This window comes from Corapipo altera, unplaced genomic scaffold (assembly GCF_003945725.1).
Source record: "Corapipo altera isolate COAL_440 unplaced genomic scaffold, ASM394572v1 60988, whole genome shotgun sequence".
Classification (NCBI taxonomy): domain Eukaryota; kingdom Metazoa; phylum Chordata; class Aves; order Passeriformes; family Pipridae; genus Corapipo; species Corapipo altera.
Window position 1 is genome coordinate 296,391 of NW_020885030.1, and position 14,667 is coordinate 311,057.

At 42.6% G+C, this 14,667-nt stretch overlaps 1 protein-coding gene across 1 annotated transcript in view; it reads right to left on the minus strand.

Annotated features, from left to right (window-relative positions):
- Window positions 1-2,131: 2,131 nt before the first annotated feature.
- LOC113959262 (splicing regulatory glutamine/lysine-rich protein 1-like) overlaps window positions 2,132-14,667 on the minus strand; it is a 67,746-nt gene continuing 55,210 nt past the window's right edge. Inside the window, exons 10-12 of the mRNA XM_027668162.1 lie at window positions 4,451-4,537; window positions 3,591-3,726; window positions 2,132-2,284 (exon numbers count right to left, since the gene is read on the minus strand). Of these exons, the coding sequence (XP_027523963.1) occupies window positions 2,132-2,284; window positions 3,591-3,726; window positions 4,451-4,537 (376 nt within the window). The remainder of the gene's footprint in view (window positions 2,285-3,590; window positions 3,727-4,450; window positions 4,538-14,667) is intronic.

Genomic DNA, 14,667 nt, shown 5'->3' on the forward strand with positions numbered 1-14,667 from the left:
AAAATAACACATTATTTCAAGAAGGCACTAAAGCTTCTGCTCCCGCTCCCATATTTTTTAAACAAACAAATAAAAAAAAATTATTTTCATAATGGCACCTGTAGTATTTTCAGTTGAACAGACACACTGCAGTACATCTCAAAACAAAGTCGTAAGTTCTAATATTATACAGATGTGGTCACTTCTGGATGGACAAAAATAAACAAAAAAGCAAAACAACCCCAAAATAACCCAATAAGCTAACCTAATATCTATAACATGGCAATGTACCTTTTTGGAACACAAAAGTATCATGCATTGTTCAAGTACTTTAAAAGAAATGTTCATTTTAAGGATAACAGTAAGATTTTTTTTTAAATAAACCCCAAGAATCTCAAGCAGTAAGCAAATGAAAAACAAACTAGTCAGTGGGCATTTAACATAAGAACCATAAAAGTGTGTTTGTTTAAAAATAATTTTCATTTACAACTGTCTTGGTTTGAGACAATTTTGAGGGGCGGAGACCTCAGACAGACATCTCCTCCCTCAGATTCAATACCCCTGGTTTATCCAACACAGAAAGAGAGATCAAGTATGCCGAGATGTGAAAAAAATAACTCTTTACCAAAAGAATGCTAATAACAATACTGATAGAACTGGGTTAAACCAACCAATGAGGAGAAACTTCCCAAGCCCTACCCACCAGACCAAATCAAGATGGTGGACAGCCTTCTCCACCCAGAAAAAAATCACACGTGGCCACAGGACAGAGACAAGATGGCCATCCTGCCACATGATTCACCTCCCTCACACCCAGAAAACCTGGCAGGAACAGTTGGAGAGTCAGCGCTGGAGTGAGGCTGCGGTGCTGGTACAGGCAGTCAGAACAGGGCTGCGAACCCCCCAGGAGACTGGAAGGACCCACAAGACACCTATTGGACCCAGTGGCGAGACTCGGTTGTTGCAATTTCAAAGTTCATTGGTCAAAGTGGTGGTTGGAGTCCTGTTGAAGTGGTGGTCACAGTCCGGATCTGTTGAGGAGGTGGTGGAAGCCCCAGGGTGGTAAGGAAAGTCCCAGGTGGTGAGAGAAAAAAACACCATTATGAGTGAAGTCTGAGTGTGGTCTTTTATTTGGCTTAGGCTAGGTGGGAATGCCCCCAGTACCTCCCCTGGGGCAGGGAGTTCTACACTGGATGATGTAATACTGGATTTCAGGAGTCTTTGACACCTTCTAAGATGTTACAGTTGCCTGTTATGTCAGCACAGATGGATCCATTATGGTCTACCAGCAGAAATTAATATCTTCAGGCTATGTGTGAATTGTCTTGATGCTTCCCCGGAGGGGAGTTATCACAGCTGAGTCATTTGTGTAAGGACAAAGAAACAACACCCAGCTTGTAGCCTGAAGTGGCAGGTTTGCAGGCCCTCAGCACCTGTGTGGTTACTTTGCACATCATCACCTTGCACCTGGAATGTCTGAGTCATCAGCATTCCAGTCTTTCACACTTGTGGATACATTCTTCTCCTAGGATAATAGTACCAACCTTATCTCAAGTTCCCATCATAGTCCAAATTAGTAGGCACATTTGGGAAAAAGAGAAAAGGTGGAAAAAGGTGAATACCAGAATTTTTGCGTAACCCAGGACAACAACTAAAGAAAGTGTGTATATTTATGCACCATTTCCAAGCACATCAAACAGTACACATTGAAGTTTTTGTGGATTTTTTAACCAGAAAAGTAAACCAATACAAAATTCATCAACAAGCAGTATTTTAAACAATCTTCAATGCATATATTCAGCTTTTTTTTTTTGATAGTACAGGTTTACATTTTTCAGTTTCCACTTATTTGTAACAGCTTATGGCAAAACTTAACATAAATCATTTTACAAAGAAGTACAGCCATCTTGGAGACTTCATGAGTTTTCAGACATGAATAGTTCTGATGGCATCTGCCTTTTCATGGTATAACTACTGGTTCGTGCTCTCTTGCTTTACAGCAAGAAGTCGACAAAGCTATCACTACAATTGAGAGAGCTACTAGTACTATCACCATGTTCAGGTTGATTACTTTGACATTTTCTTCTTCGTTCTGGAAAATAAAAAGCTTCAGATTTCATCCCTTAGTTGAGTCAGAGGTCCATTCTTTGCTTTAAAACTCTTCCATTTTAACTGAGAGGTTTTCGTCATTTGGTTGACAGTTCCCATTCTGTTGTAGTTTGATTTCATCAGTCCTTTCTGTATCGCTATTGCCTACTTCCTTGTCGGTTTCTGAATTCAGATCCTCTTCAGTGTGATCTTTGTCCTACAAAAGATAAAGTTATTTAAAAAAAATCACTCAGCATTACAGGATATGACTTCCAACCAACTACTGGTATTTTGATTGTCTCAATCTTTACACACCTTGTTTCAGCCATGTTCAGAAGAGAGGTGTCAGCTTTTTTTAAAAATTTTTAAATCAAATAATTTTTAATTTAAAAAAAGCTTTCCTTTTTGATTGGCTGAAGTTAGGCACTCATAATAACCTGTCATCCAAGAAATCATTGCGATAAAGTCATCTGTCTTTATGATCAATATTAACGTAATACAGAACAAGCAGCATCATGGCACCTATGAGAAACAGCTCCAGAAATTAGGACTTCAACATATTTTTTAAATAAAACAGAATTACAATTTTTCAATTTATATTTTTTGTCAGGTAACTGATAAATTTTAAGAGAGTTCTTGAGTTACTTAAGCATGTGGACAGTCACCTAAATCAGCTGTTTTATAACAGTTGAATAATTCTGAGTACCACAAACTACTCTTTAGAAGTATGTTGCTTTTCAAATTCTAAGATTAAACATTTGAAGATGTTTGTTTTCTTAATCACACCATTTTCTATTTTGCAAGGCAAAAATCCCATACTACTCTTTCCTCAAATCTTCAACTTTACTCCTGCAGAGTCAGATATGCAGTCCAGGACCAAAGCAACCAGGGAGAGGCTGAACTGCAGAGTGAAAGTTTATTAAAAAGGGAAGGAGGAGGAAAGGGGGACATTCTTAGCAGTGGTGTTTGTCTTCCAAGTAACCACTATGCATGATGGAGCCCTGCTCTCCTGGGGATGGTTGAACACCTACCTGTTGATGGAAAGTGGTGAATGAATTCATTGGTTTGCTTTGCTTGGATGTCTGGAATTTGCTTTACCTAATAAACTGCCTTTATCTCAACCCACAAGTTTTCTCCCTTTTAGTCTTCTGATTTTCTCCCTCATCCCATCAGGGAGGAGTGAGCAAGCAAGCAACTATATGGTGCTTAGTTGTTGACCAGGGTTAAACCAGGACACAGGCAAACTAACCCTGAACCCTGATGCTTAGTTGTACAATCTCCTTTATGCCTGCTCATACAGATAGGCAGCCAGCGAACTCCTAACATATGGCACAGAACAGAAAAGAGAAACCAAAACAAAGTGTTTCAGTAACCTATTCACACAAGCTCTACCAAGTGGCAATACTTTGATAAGCAAAACAGGGGGAAAAGAAGGGTGAGGAAAAGAAAGATAAAGAAGGGAGGAAATTCCACTAATTGTTCCATTTGCAGCACTCTACTTATCGCTTGGTCACACAGCTTACCTTCAAAGTAGTGGTGCTTTTGTCAGATTTCGCCTTTCCCTCTTTTTCTTTACTAATTTTTTTCTTGGAGGTGGAGTATTCCCTTTCTCTTCTTTCATTATTTTTCTCTTTCTCTCTTTTTTTTTCTTTCTTGTTTCTGTTTAAGAAAATTTTTACTCAAATCAGAATTTGATCCAACACCAACAAATGTACTACCAATGCATACTCTAACTGTACTGTACAGTAAATTGCACAATAAATATGAAAGTTGGTATCCTGATTTGCTTTCTTTCAGAAAGGTTTAGTCACTTTCAAACATAAAAACCTCTTCATAAAGACAAAGGAAGGCAGTTAAAGAATGCATATGTTCAGTGTAAATGGTATTTGAAAAGAGGAAACCAAATTAATCTGTATCCAATGAAGGCTTTTTATTGATTTGAAGCAAATTTGCATTGCTAGCAGATTTAAAACTCTCCAGTTGAAAGCATACAAAAGATCAAATCCATAAAGGGTTTTTTGGTCGGTTTTAAATTAGAACTGAATCATACTGACCAACTGAAATTATCTGAGATGACTAATGAAAAGGTCAGGGTTGGCCAGTATATCAATGAAAATACTTCCTAAATTGTTTTCAGTATATGCATCTGCATCCACCTTTGAGTGTTCTGCTTATTGAAAAATAGATCTTTTCCTTAGAAAGTTATTACTAGAGATTCTTCCATAACAAAAAAAAACCAAAAAAAAACCAACCAAGAAGAAACAGAAATTGAGTTAGTTCCTTACATAACACTGATCTCTGTATCACATTTCAATTTAACAGAAATGCTATAACTTTTTCCTCCTTTACTGCCCATTAACTTTAATGTTTATGTCAAACTGACCTTGTGGGAGAAGGAGTTTGTGAAGACTTTTTTTTTGTTGTTTTAGGAGACTTGGAGAGACTTCTACTCTTCCTTTTACGCCTTTCTCTGGAGGACCAAGAAATTCAAGATCATCAAAGAAAAATAATAAACTCAGGAACTGCATAAAACCAGAAAACTCTTAAAATTATCTGACACAGTTAAGTAAATATCCCTGAATTTAACATTATATATGACCAATAATATATGAACTGTACAAAGCAAAAAAAATTCATATGTTTCAGTTTGCCTTGGATGATTGACCCACATAAAAGAACTAGCCAGCAGACCCATATTCCAAGCTGATGGTCCTCCAAAGGCTGTGGGGAGGGGTGGGGAGTTGGGTTTTTTTCTCTCCTCGGAAACAGCAGGCACAGCACTTTTGCCCTGACTCAGGCAGGGTATGTGTGTGTGGAAAGGCTCCGGGTTCACTTGGTTTTCAGCCAGGTCATCTGGCTGCTTCTGGCCCTGGTTCGCCTCTGTTATCCTGCGCCCTGTTCTGCCCTCAGCCTGGACTTGCTCAGATTTCATCGGAGAGGCTTGACCCTTCTGCGAAGGAATCTTTGGGGGAGTCCCGGCTGGAGTCAGCTGCCGACAGCATGAGTTCACGGGAAGAACCCTTTTCCCCTTTCCCTTCTTGGTGTGGGGGGAGATCTCCATTTTCAGCTTCTCCCGCGCACCGGGGCCTCCACGCAGCTACTGTCAGAGCCCAACAGCGCCCCCTGCTGACCAACACCAAGCAACTGCAGGTTCTGCACCTCCAGAGCCAACAGTGCCCCCTCCCAATTGTGGTTAGAATTGTGCCAAAAGGCGGAAAGTACTGAACTGTTTCCTTTTTAGAAGGGGACTTTTGGGTACAGGATTATTGTTTAGTTGTTTTTATGTTCTTTTGTTGTTCTGCTAATACACATATATCCTTTAATAAAGGGCTGTTATCTTTTCTTTCTCCACACTTACTCAACTGGAGCCTCTTAATTTCGGATTTACAAATGCTTAGAGGGAGGAGCTTGGTCTTCCTCATAACTCATCCTCCTTAGCAAAACACTTCAGTCTCATTAAACTGAGACATCCTCACATGCTTGTACTTGTATGTGATAACAATGGAAACACACTGAATTCACTAATCCTGTATTAAGATTTTCTTCAGTCAGGAAAATAATCCAATTGAATGAAAAACCATATTGAGACAAAGGCATAAACTTGAGCAATACAAACTTCAAAAATAACCATGACAAGTTTAAGATCACTGGAATTTCAGTTCAGCATGACTGAAATTTAATTCCTGAATACATAAGCTAACATTTGTATTGGTTTAGTAGCAAGCAGTGCAAAATTAATCTCAAACTGTTGTTAAAATCAAAATGAAAAAGTTAATATCTATTGTTTTTCTAGTAGTTCATGCTCAGCAAATCTTTGCATCACTCTATAATGCACTAAAGAGTTCTTAGTAGTTTACAAAACAGCTGATTTAAACAGATGTATGAAATTTGCTGAACTTGCCATTACGGAGTCTGATCTTGAATAGAATGGAACATTAAATAACTGGTTGCAAACATACTGTTAAAATCAAGTAAAACTTGAGCAAGTAAAAGCTTAATTCAACATAAACATAGAACTATCTGTCAAAGATGACTCCTGTCACCTCTTCATAGAGCAGGAAAAGCAGACAGGAAGAACCATCAAAGAAAACAGGGAAGTTAAAAACTAATTGCCAAGGCATTTTAAGATACACCACAAAAGATACACTTATGCATACAAGTTTTTGCAATTCACACTGATTTTCTTTAATATTTAGAAAGGCCAAGAAAACAACAGTTATTAGATAAATTACAGAAGGATATATTAAGATATACCTAGTATCACTATTTGGATTCATACTCTGACAGTATCATCTAGACTGATGTCCTGAAGCTGCATGGGACAAAAGTTCGTAACTATTTTGTTCAGCAAACTTTTAAGTTTGGTTCAATCTTTGGTAAACAAAAATATAAAGTGGTCTCAAAATCATGGAAAAAACCCCCACAGTCATTGATCAACTGGTTAACATGCACCTCATTTGGAACATCATCACATTTATCATTACCTTTTTTCAAATGGGGACATTGGAAATTTTTTTAAATTGGGGACTATTCTGATACTGTTCCCAATTGGTCTACATTGAGCACATACCCTTTATTTTGTTTTCTTGTATACATATCTGTGAGCAATCAAGTAAGCGCCCTAGTAATTGGGTTCCAACTAGAAACTGTTTATTCATGAAATCTAATTTTCAGTTTCTGCTTTTCATATTTCAAGTTGAAGAACTACAGCTGTGTCTGATAACATTCCTACCTCTATGTGACATTTGTCTACAAAAAGATTTTTGTGTGCCTGTTTTTATTAACATTCTTAAGGAATACTAATACAGTAGAATTTAAGGAAAAGAATTTAAGGAAAAGTAGTTTGAAAACTTTGATACTGATCCTGTGACTCTAAATCATACACAGAACTAACATTCTTGTCTCAAAGGAAAAATTCCACAGGTTCATGATTGGAGCCAACTTCCTGTTACTTTAAATAAAGTTCACTAGAAATTGCTCCAAGATTTGTCTTAGACCAACATCAGGTTTAGCACTGCTAGAACTTTTTAATTCTGAGGCAGACAGAAGCTTTGAGGCAGAGATATTTCTCTACACCTGTCTCCAACTAGTAGTACTTGGAAGAATGGTGGTAGTGTGGACTAACTCCCTCTCTACTCAGCTCTCATGAATGTTGAGGAATACATTTAGTACAGGTAGCTCAGAGTGCAGCTGCTTTGCAAGCTGCAGATTGAGCTCTAGGTGGTGGGAAATAGTGGGAGTCCCAGGAAGAGGCCATGAAATGGCTCCGACACTTTGCACAACAAAGGGCAAGGGGACCCGTAGCACCAGGCAGGTGACCGGACACTCAGAGACACAGCAGGACCCAAGGACTCAGTGGGAAGACCTCAGACTATCACACAGATAGACTAGAAGGGTATAAAAGCCCAAGAGATTCAGTTGTTTGGGGTCCCTCTTTGGAGACACCAGCTCAAACTGTTTCTGTGTTACTGTGCCATGAATAAATTGCTTTAAGGAACCAGATGTCTGAGACACTGCTACAGGAAACCTGGGGTTGAACTGGTAAGGAAATCTGGTCTGAGTGCGTGTGAGTGGAGTGTATAAAAACACAACAAACTTGTTTATCAATGACCTGGATAAAGAGGTAGACTGCACCCTCAGCAAGTTTGCTGATGACACAAAACTGGGGGGAGTGGCTGATACACCTGAAGGCTGTACTGCCATTCAGTGGAACTTTGAGAGTTGGGCAGAGAGAAACCTAATGAGGTTCAACAAGGGCAGGTGTAGGGTCCTGCACCTGGGGAGGTATAACCCTGAGTACCAGTACAGGTTGGGGGCTGACCTACCAGAGAGCAGTTCTGCTGAGAAAGACCTGGGAGTCGGTAGATGACAAGGTAACTATGAGCCAGCAGTGTGCCCTTGCGGCCAGGAGGGCCAATGGTATCCTGGGATGCATGGGGAAGAGTGTGGCCAGCAGGTCGAGGGAGGTGATCCTCCCCCTCTACTAGGCCTTGGTGAAGCCACATCTGGAGTACTATGTCCAGTTCTAGGCTCCTCAGTACAAGAAAGACAAGGAGCTACTGGAGAGGGTCCAGCAGAGGCCCACAGAGATCATGAGGGGTCTAGAGCATCTCTCTTATGAGGAGAGACTGCAGGAACTGGGCCTGTTTAGTCTAGAGAAGACTGACAAAACAATCTCATTAATGCATATAGATATCTCAAAAGCGGGTGTCACGAGGATGGTGCCAGACTCTTTTCAGTGGTGCCCAGCAACAGGACGAGGAGCAATGGCCATAAACTAAAACACAAGAAGTTCTACCTCAACATGAGGAAGAACTTCTTTACATTGAGGGTGGCAGAGCACTGTAACAGGCTGCCCAGGGAGGTCATGGATTCTCCCTCTCTGGAGAAATTAAACCTCCACCTGGACACATTACTGTGTAACTTGCTCTAGGTGACCCTGCCTTGGCATGGGGTTGGACTAGATAAATCTCCAGAGGTCCCTTACAACCCTAACAATTCTGTGATTCTCTGTAGGGAGTCAAGTGGGACACCAATTGGCTCACTGTAACCACCTACTGCAAAGGGGCTTCAGTCCCAGCAGTTAAAGTCTCTGGTGGTGGGAGTGTGACTGACAGAGTACCTCCTGAATGGTCAGACAGGAAGGTTTCCTTAACAGTGAGACCCCACCTGGAGTACAGCATTCAACTCTGGGGCCCCTAACATAAGAAGAACATGGATCTGTTGGAGCGAGTCCAGAGGTGGGCTAAGAAGATGATCAGAGGGCTGAAGACAGGTTGAGAGAGTTGGGCCTGATCAGCCTGGAGAAGAGAAGGCTCTGGGGAGACCTTATAGCAGCCTTCTAGTACATAAAGAGGGCCTACTATTTACAAGAGCATGTAAGGATAAGACAAGAGGGAATGGCTTTAAACTGAGAGAGGGTAGGTTTAAATTAGATATTAGGAAGAAATTCTTTACTGCGAGGGTGATGAGGCACTGGAACAGGTTGCCCAGAGAAGTTGTAGCTGCCCCATCCCTGGAAGTATTCAAGGTGGAGTTGGATGGGGCCCTGAGCAACCTGGTCTAGTGGAAGGTGTCCCTGCCCATGGCAGAGGATTTTGAACTAGATGATGTTCAAGGTCCCTTCCAACCCAAACCATTCCATGATTCTATGACCAGAGAGAGGTAGCTAGCTTTCAGCTTCTTCAAATTGTTTGATCCTAATAAAGGAACAAATTTTGGGTTTGACCCCAATGGAATCTGAGACTTGATAATGCCAGCAGAAATTGCCAGTGGAATATATGGGATCTCTCTGCCTTCTTTAGGTAAAAAAAAAAAATTAAGAAAAAATCCCAGACAAACAATATTTAATGCGTAAGGCTGATTGGACTTGATATTACCACCTTCAGGTTGGGCCATTACTGGATTATGAAGGAAGATATCACTTCAGCCATCAAGAAGTCTTTTCTTTGGACAAAGTATCTACCTATCTCCTTTGCTAGCCTGTAGATGTCTCTTGGACAAGGAGCCTCTTCCACTGATCTGTGTCTCAGCAGTGGTGCAAAAAGGCACCTGGGGATTCTGGTCAACGGCAAGTTGAATACGAGTCAGAAATGTGCCCTGGCAGCTAGGAGGGCCAACCATGTCCTGAGGTGCATCGGGCAAAGCATCGCCAGCCGATCGAGGGAGGTGATTGTCCTGCTCTACTTCTTCACTGGTGGGGCCTCGCCTTGAATATTGTGTGCAATTTTGGTCACTGCAATATAAGAAAGATATTAAGGCAATGAAGATGGTGAAGGGCCTTGAGGGGAAGCCATATGAGGAGCGGCTGAGGTCACTTGGTCTGTTCGGCCCGGAAAAGAGGAGACTGAGGGGAGACCTCATTGCAGTCTACAACTCCCTCGTTAGAGGAAGAGGAGGAGCAAACACTGCTCTCTTCTCTGAGGTGACCAGTGATAGAATCTGAGGGAATGGCCTGAAGTTGTGTCAAGGGAGGTTTAGGTTGGCTATTAAGAAAAGGTTCTTCACCCAGAGGGTGGCTGGGCACTGGAACAGACTCCCCAGAGAAGTGGTCACAGCACCAAGCCTGCCAGAGTTCAAGAAGAGTTTGAACAATATTCTCGGGCACATGGTGGGACTCTTGGGGATGGTCCTGTGCAGGGCTAGGAGTTGGACTCAGTGATCCTTGTGGTTCCCTTCCAACTCGGCATATTCTGTGGTTCTGTGATTCTCTTCCTTCATCTAGGAATCAAAAATTACCATCTGATTACTAGCACTTGCATGTTGTTTGTCAGTAAAGCAAGGTGAGTTGCCACCTAGTTCTTAGAGGGTATTGCATATTCCATTCCACCTCCACCCCTTCTCCAAAATAAAGACTAGAAGACTTTTTTTCAATATTTTACACTCTTCAGAAAAAGGATCTGCATTTTCAAAAATGGTTCCAACTCAATGCTGCAGTGTAAATCCAGACAGCTGAGATGCCAGGTTGTTCAATAATCTTCGCCTGAATGGTTTGCAAAGAAATTAAACTAGGCAGTCAATCACCAAAGTAAACATACATCCCTAAATACAAACTAACTGGGACTTGATACCCCAACCTATTGAAAAATATTTTCAGAATAACAGAATTATTGAGGTTGAAAGAGCCCTCCAGAGACAACCTAGTCCAGATCCCCACCCTCCCAAAAGAGGATTCATGGTACAGTGGTTAATCAGGGCCATGTCCAGTCAGGTTTTTAATGTCTCCTAGGATGGATACTCAACAAACTGGTTCCAGGTTACCCAGGAAACACACAGTTCAAGTATGTCTTTGTTTAAAGACAAATATTGGAAGGCGGGAACTCCAATAAGATGACTTCTCTCCCCTTTTATAGAGGGACAAAAAAAAAATGCATGGAGGTTAAAAGTGAAAATATAACACTGGTGGTTTGAAAAAAGGTCTTTCCCCAGGGGGTATTGTTTTTAATACTGGACCAATTGAAAGCTCATGCGCCCTGTGGAAATTACATACTCACATAAGTGGAAGAGAAGAGGTTAATTTTTAACTGCATAGCTAGAAGGAGAAGCAGTCATGCCTTGAAAGAACCATGTGTGGTGTGGGGCTGGGGGGCCAGGAGCAGCATAGCTACTGACTGAAGCCCCCTGAAGTTAGTGACTGAGGGGGACCCCAAAAGATCAGGAAGACCCTCTGGGTTGGAGCGGGCCAGGTTGATGAGCCATGGCCCTTTGGAGAGGCGGCTGCAACACACAGTCATATAAGTGCCAAGGGGAGTCTCCCCCCCTGGGTTTGGGGGAGCCCCTGGGCCCCCGCTGTCCTGGCTCAGCCAGGACTGCAGGAGTTAAACTCCCCAGGAGTTTTTCCAGCCGGCCTCACTGCCTTTCCCCACTGTGGGGGGGAGGGGTGCTGAGAAGCTGACTGGACCCTGCAGCAGCTCGGAGCAAAGAGGTCCCTGCGAAAGGGACGGCAGCAGCAGCAAACCGGGCCAGTGAATCTGAGAACAGAGTAGACGAAGAGAGAGAGAGAGAGTCAGTTGGACTCAGTTCTAGGGTAAGAACTTGAACTAAACTAAAAGCCTTAGAACTCTTTGACCCCAGGAAGGAGGGGTGGAGATCCCTGAGAGCTCGTTTCCCGGGGACCAGAATCTCCGCGAAGCAAGAGCAGGGGATAAGGACTTTAATCCCTTGCATTTCGTGCTGCAGAAGAAAGAAGAATTCTAGATGTGACAAATCAAAACTGCTGCCTTAAAAATAAGAGACACATCCAAGAGCCGCAGAAATTAATTTGGAAGAGCTGTGGCCTGAAAGTGAAAACAGGACTTCTCCTTTCTTTCTGGACTCATTTTTGAAGGAAAGGAGAGACGATCTATGTATATATATTGTTTCACCATAGAAGAGATAGTTAAAATTGTTATATATATATATGTATATATGTTAATAATAAATTGTAATATATTTCCCTCCCCCTATACTAAGTTGTGCGTGTCTAAAAACTTCTTCTCTCTCACATTAGAACAAATTGTAGCAAACCTTTTAAAATTAGCTTTTTGAAATTCCTGTTTTCCAAGCCACCACATTTTACTAAAAGGAAATAGCAGTAACTGCAAAGATATAGAGGAAACAGTTTACCCAGAAAGAGGGAAATCCACCACCCACGTGACCCCCTGGGGACAAAGGCGAAACAAAATGACGTAGGGTTTTTCCCCCACCAACCACCTCATTCAGGTCTTAACTGCAGTGGTGGTTCCAGTTTGAAGTCTCTTTGTTCCCTGGCTTTGGAACAATGAGGGGTGCAGCCGTCCTGCACCAGGTGAGCAGTGAGCGAAACGGAGAAGCTCCTGACTGGCTCAGTTGTACCTTGGAGCTGTCTGCTTCTGCACTGCAACTCCATACTAGCACTCCGGGGGAGAAACGGGAGGAGGAAAATCGGCAGGTGGCGGAAGAGACAAAGTTTTGCCCTGGGTTTTTGGGGACAGTCCACACCGCTTTGGCAACTGAGGCAAGATGGTACACTTCCGGTTCCCAGCACGGCTTTTCTACTGTCCTGCTCAGGAAAGCACGGCTTCCAGGTGCAGCTGACACCCCAGAAACATCTTTTACCTGTGGCAACCCCTCCCTCCTCTCTACTCTCTACGCTGGAAGGGGGGGGGGCAGCCTCCTTCATATGACGTAATGGTATGAATATTCATTGCTATAACCCTCTTCCCTGGCTTGTAACCATAACATTATTCACTCCTTATTCTATACCATTCACGTCGTGCCTGGATTTACACCTTTAAACTAAAAACATACAGATATACACACATTCCAACTCTGTACATACATATATATATGTACACATATAGGTACAATGTTACAGTTTTACCTAAAAATTATGTCACCTTGATGGATACATCGTGTTTCCCCATCTTTCTGCATTACCCACCAAGTGCAACCTGGTCCTTTGAGAAAAAACAATCTTACGGATGCGTTTGCCTTTGCTTGAGGCTGGACTAATCCAAACTGTTTTTCCTAACATACCTCTCAGGTGCACTGAGGTGCACTTTGAAGGCATTGGGTGGGGGGACTTTCAAGCATTGGGATCAGCACATAGTGAAGGCCACCTGATTAGTCAACACTAGAGGCTCTGTCAACCGAGCCGGCCCTGCTGGACTCCATCTATGGTTTGAAGGGGTTCTGATTGGGCAGGTAAACCCATCTGGGCTGCTGAATTGTGGCAAGGCATCACTGCCAAGGTAGAGAAGTTGGATGTAAAATTACATCATGTAGATTCACACGTACCCAAGAGTCGGGCTACTGAAGAACATCACAACAATCTTGGGTTGCCAAGATTAAAGTGTCTCATATGGATCTGCACTGGCAACATAAGGGTGAATTATTTCTGGCTCAGTGGGCCCATGATGCCTCAGGTTATCAGGGAAGAGATGCAACATACAGATGGGCTCGTGATCGAGGGGTGGACTTAACCATGGGCACTATCTCCCAGGTTATCCAGAACTGTGAAATGTGCTGCAATCAAGCAGGTCAAGTGGGTAAAGCCTCTGTGGTGTGGTGGGCGATGGTTGAAATATAAATATGGAGAGGTCTGGCAGATCAATTACATCACACTCCTGCAGACCCACCAAGGCAAACACTACATGCTGACAATGGTGGGAACAACCACTGGATGGCTGGAGACATACCCTGGGCCTCACGTCACTGCCCAGAACACCATCTGTGGCCTTGAAAAGCAAGTCCTGTGGTGACATGGTACCCCAGAAAGAATTGAGTTGGACAACAGAACTCATTTCATAGACATCCAGGCCAGAGAGCACGGTATTGAGTGGGTGTATCATATTCCCTATCATGCACCAGCCTCTGTGAAAACTGTATGGTACAATGGACTGTTAAAAACCACACTGAAAGCAATGGACGATGGAATCTTTAAACATTGGGATTTACATTTAGCAGAGGCCACCTGGTTAGTTAACACTAGAGGTTCTACCAATTGAGCTGGCCCTGCCCAATCAAAACCTCCACATACCATAGAAGAGGATAAAGTCCCTGTGGTGCATATGAGGGATATGTTAGGGAAGACAGTTTGGATCAGTCCTGCCTCAAGCAAAGGCAAACCCATCTGTGGGACTGTTTTTGCTCAAGGACCTGGGGACACTTGGTGGGTAATGCAGAGGGATGGGGAAACACGATGTGTACCTCAAGGGGATTTGATTTTTGGGTGAGAACAGTGATGTTGAATTGTATAATATTGGTTGCTGAATGACACTGCCACTGTGTGCCATAACTACCATGGGCAATGAATATGGACTGTTCCAGATACACCAGTCGTGAGGTCCTGATGCAGCTTGCAACCAGCTGACAGTACAGCAGCCCTCCTGCCCTGGAAGACATCTAGGACAGAGAGAACCCACAGTAATGGACTAAATGACCTCAATAGACATCTTGGAGGGACAGTCATTAACTATGGAAATGATACCTGTGTTTGTATATATATATATATTTATGTGTTTGTATACAGTTGGAGAGTGTAGCATCTGGGCATGATGTAGATGGTATAGAATAATGGGTGGATAATGTCCTGGTTCTGGTCAGGGCAGGGGTAATTTTTGCAGTAGCCAGGAGGGGCAG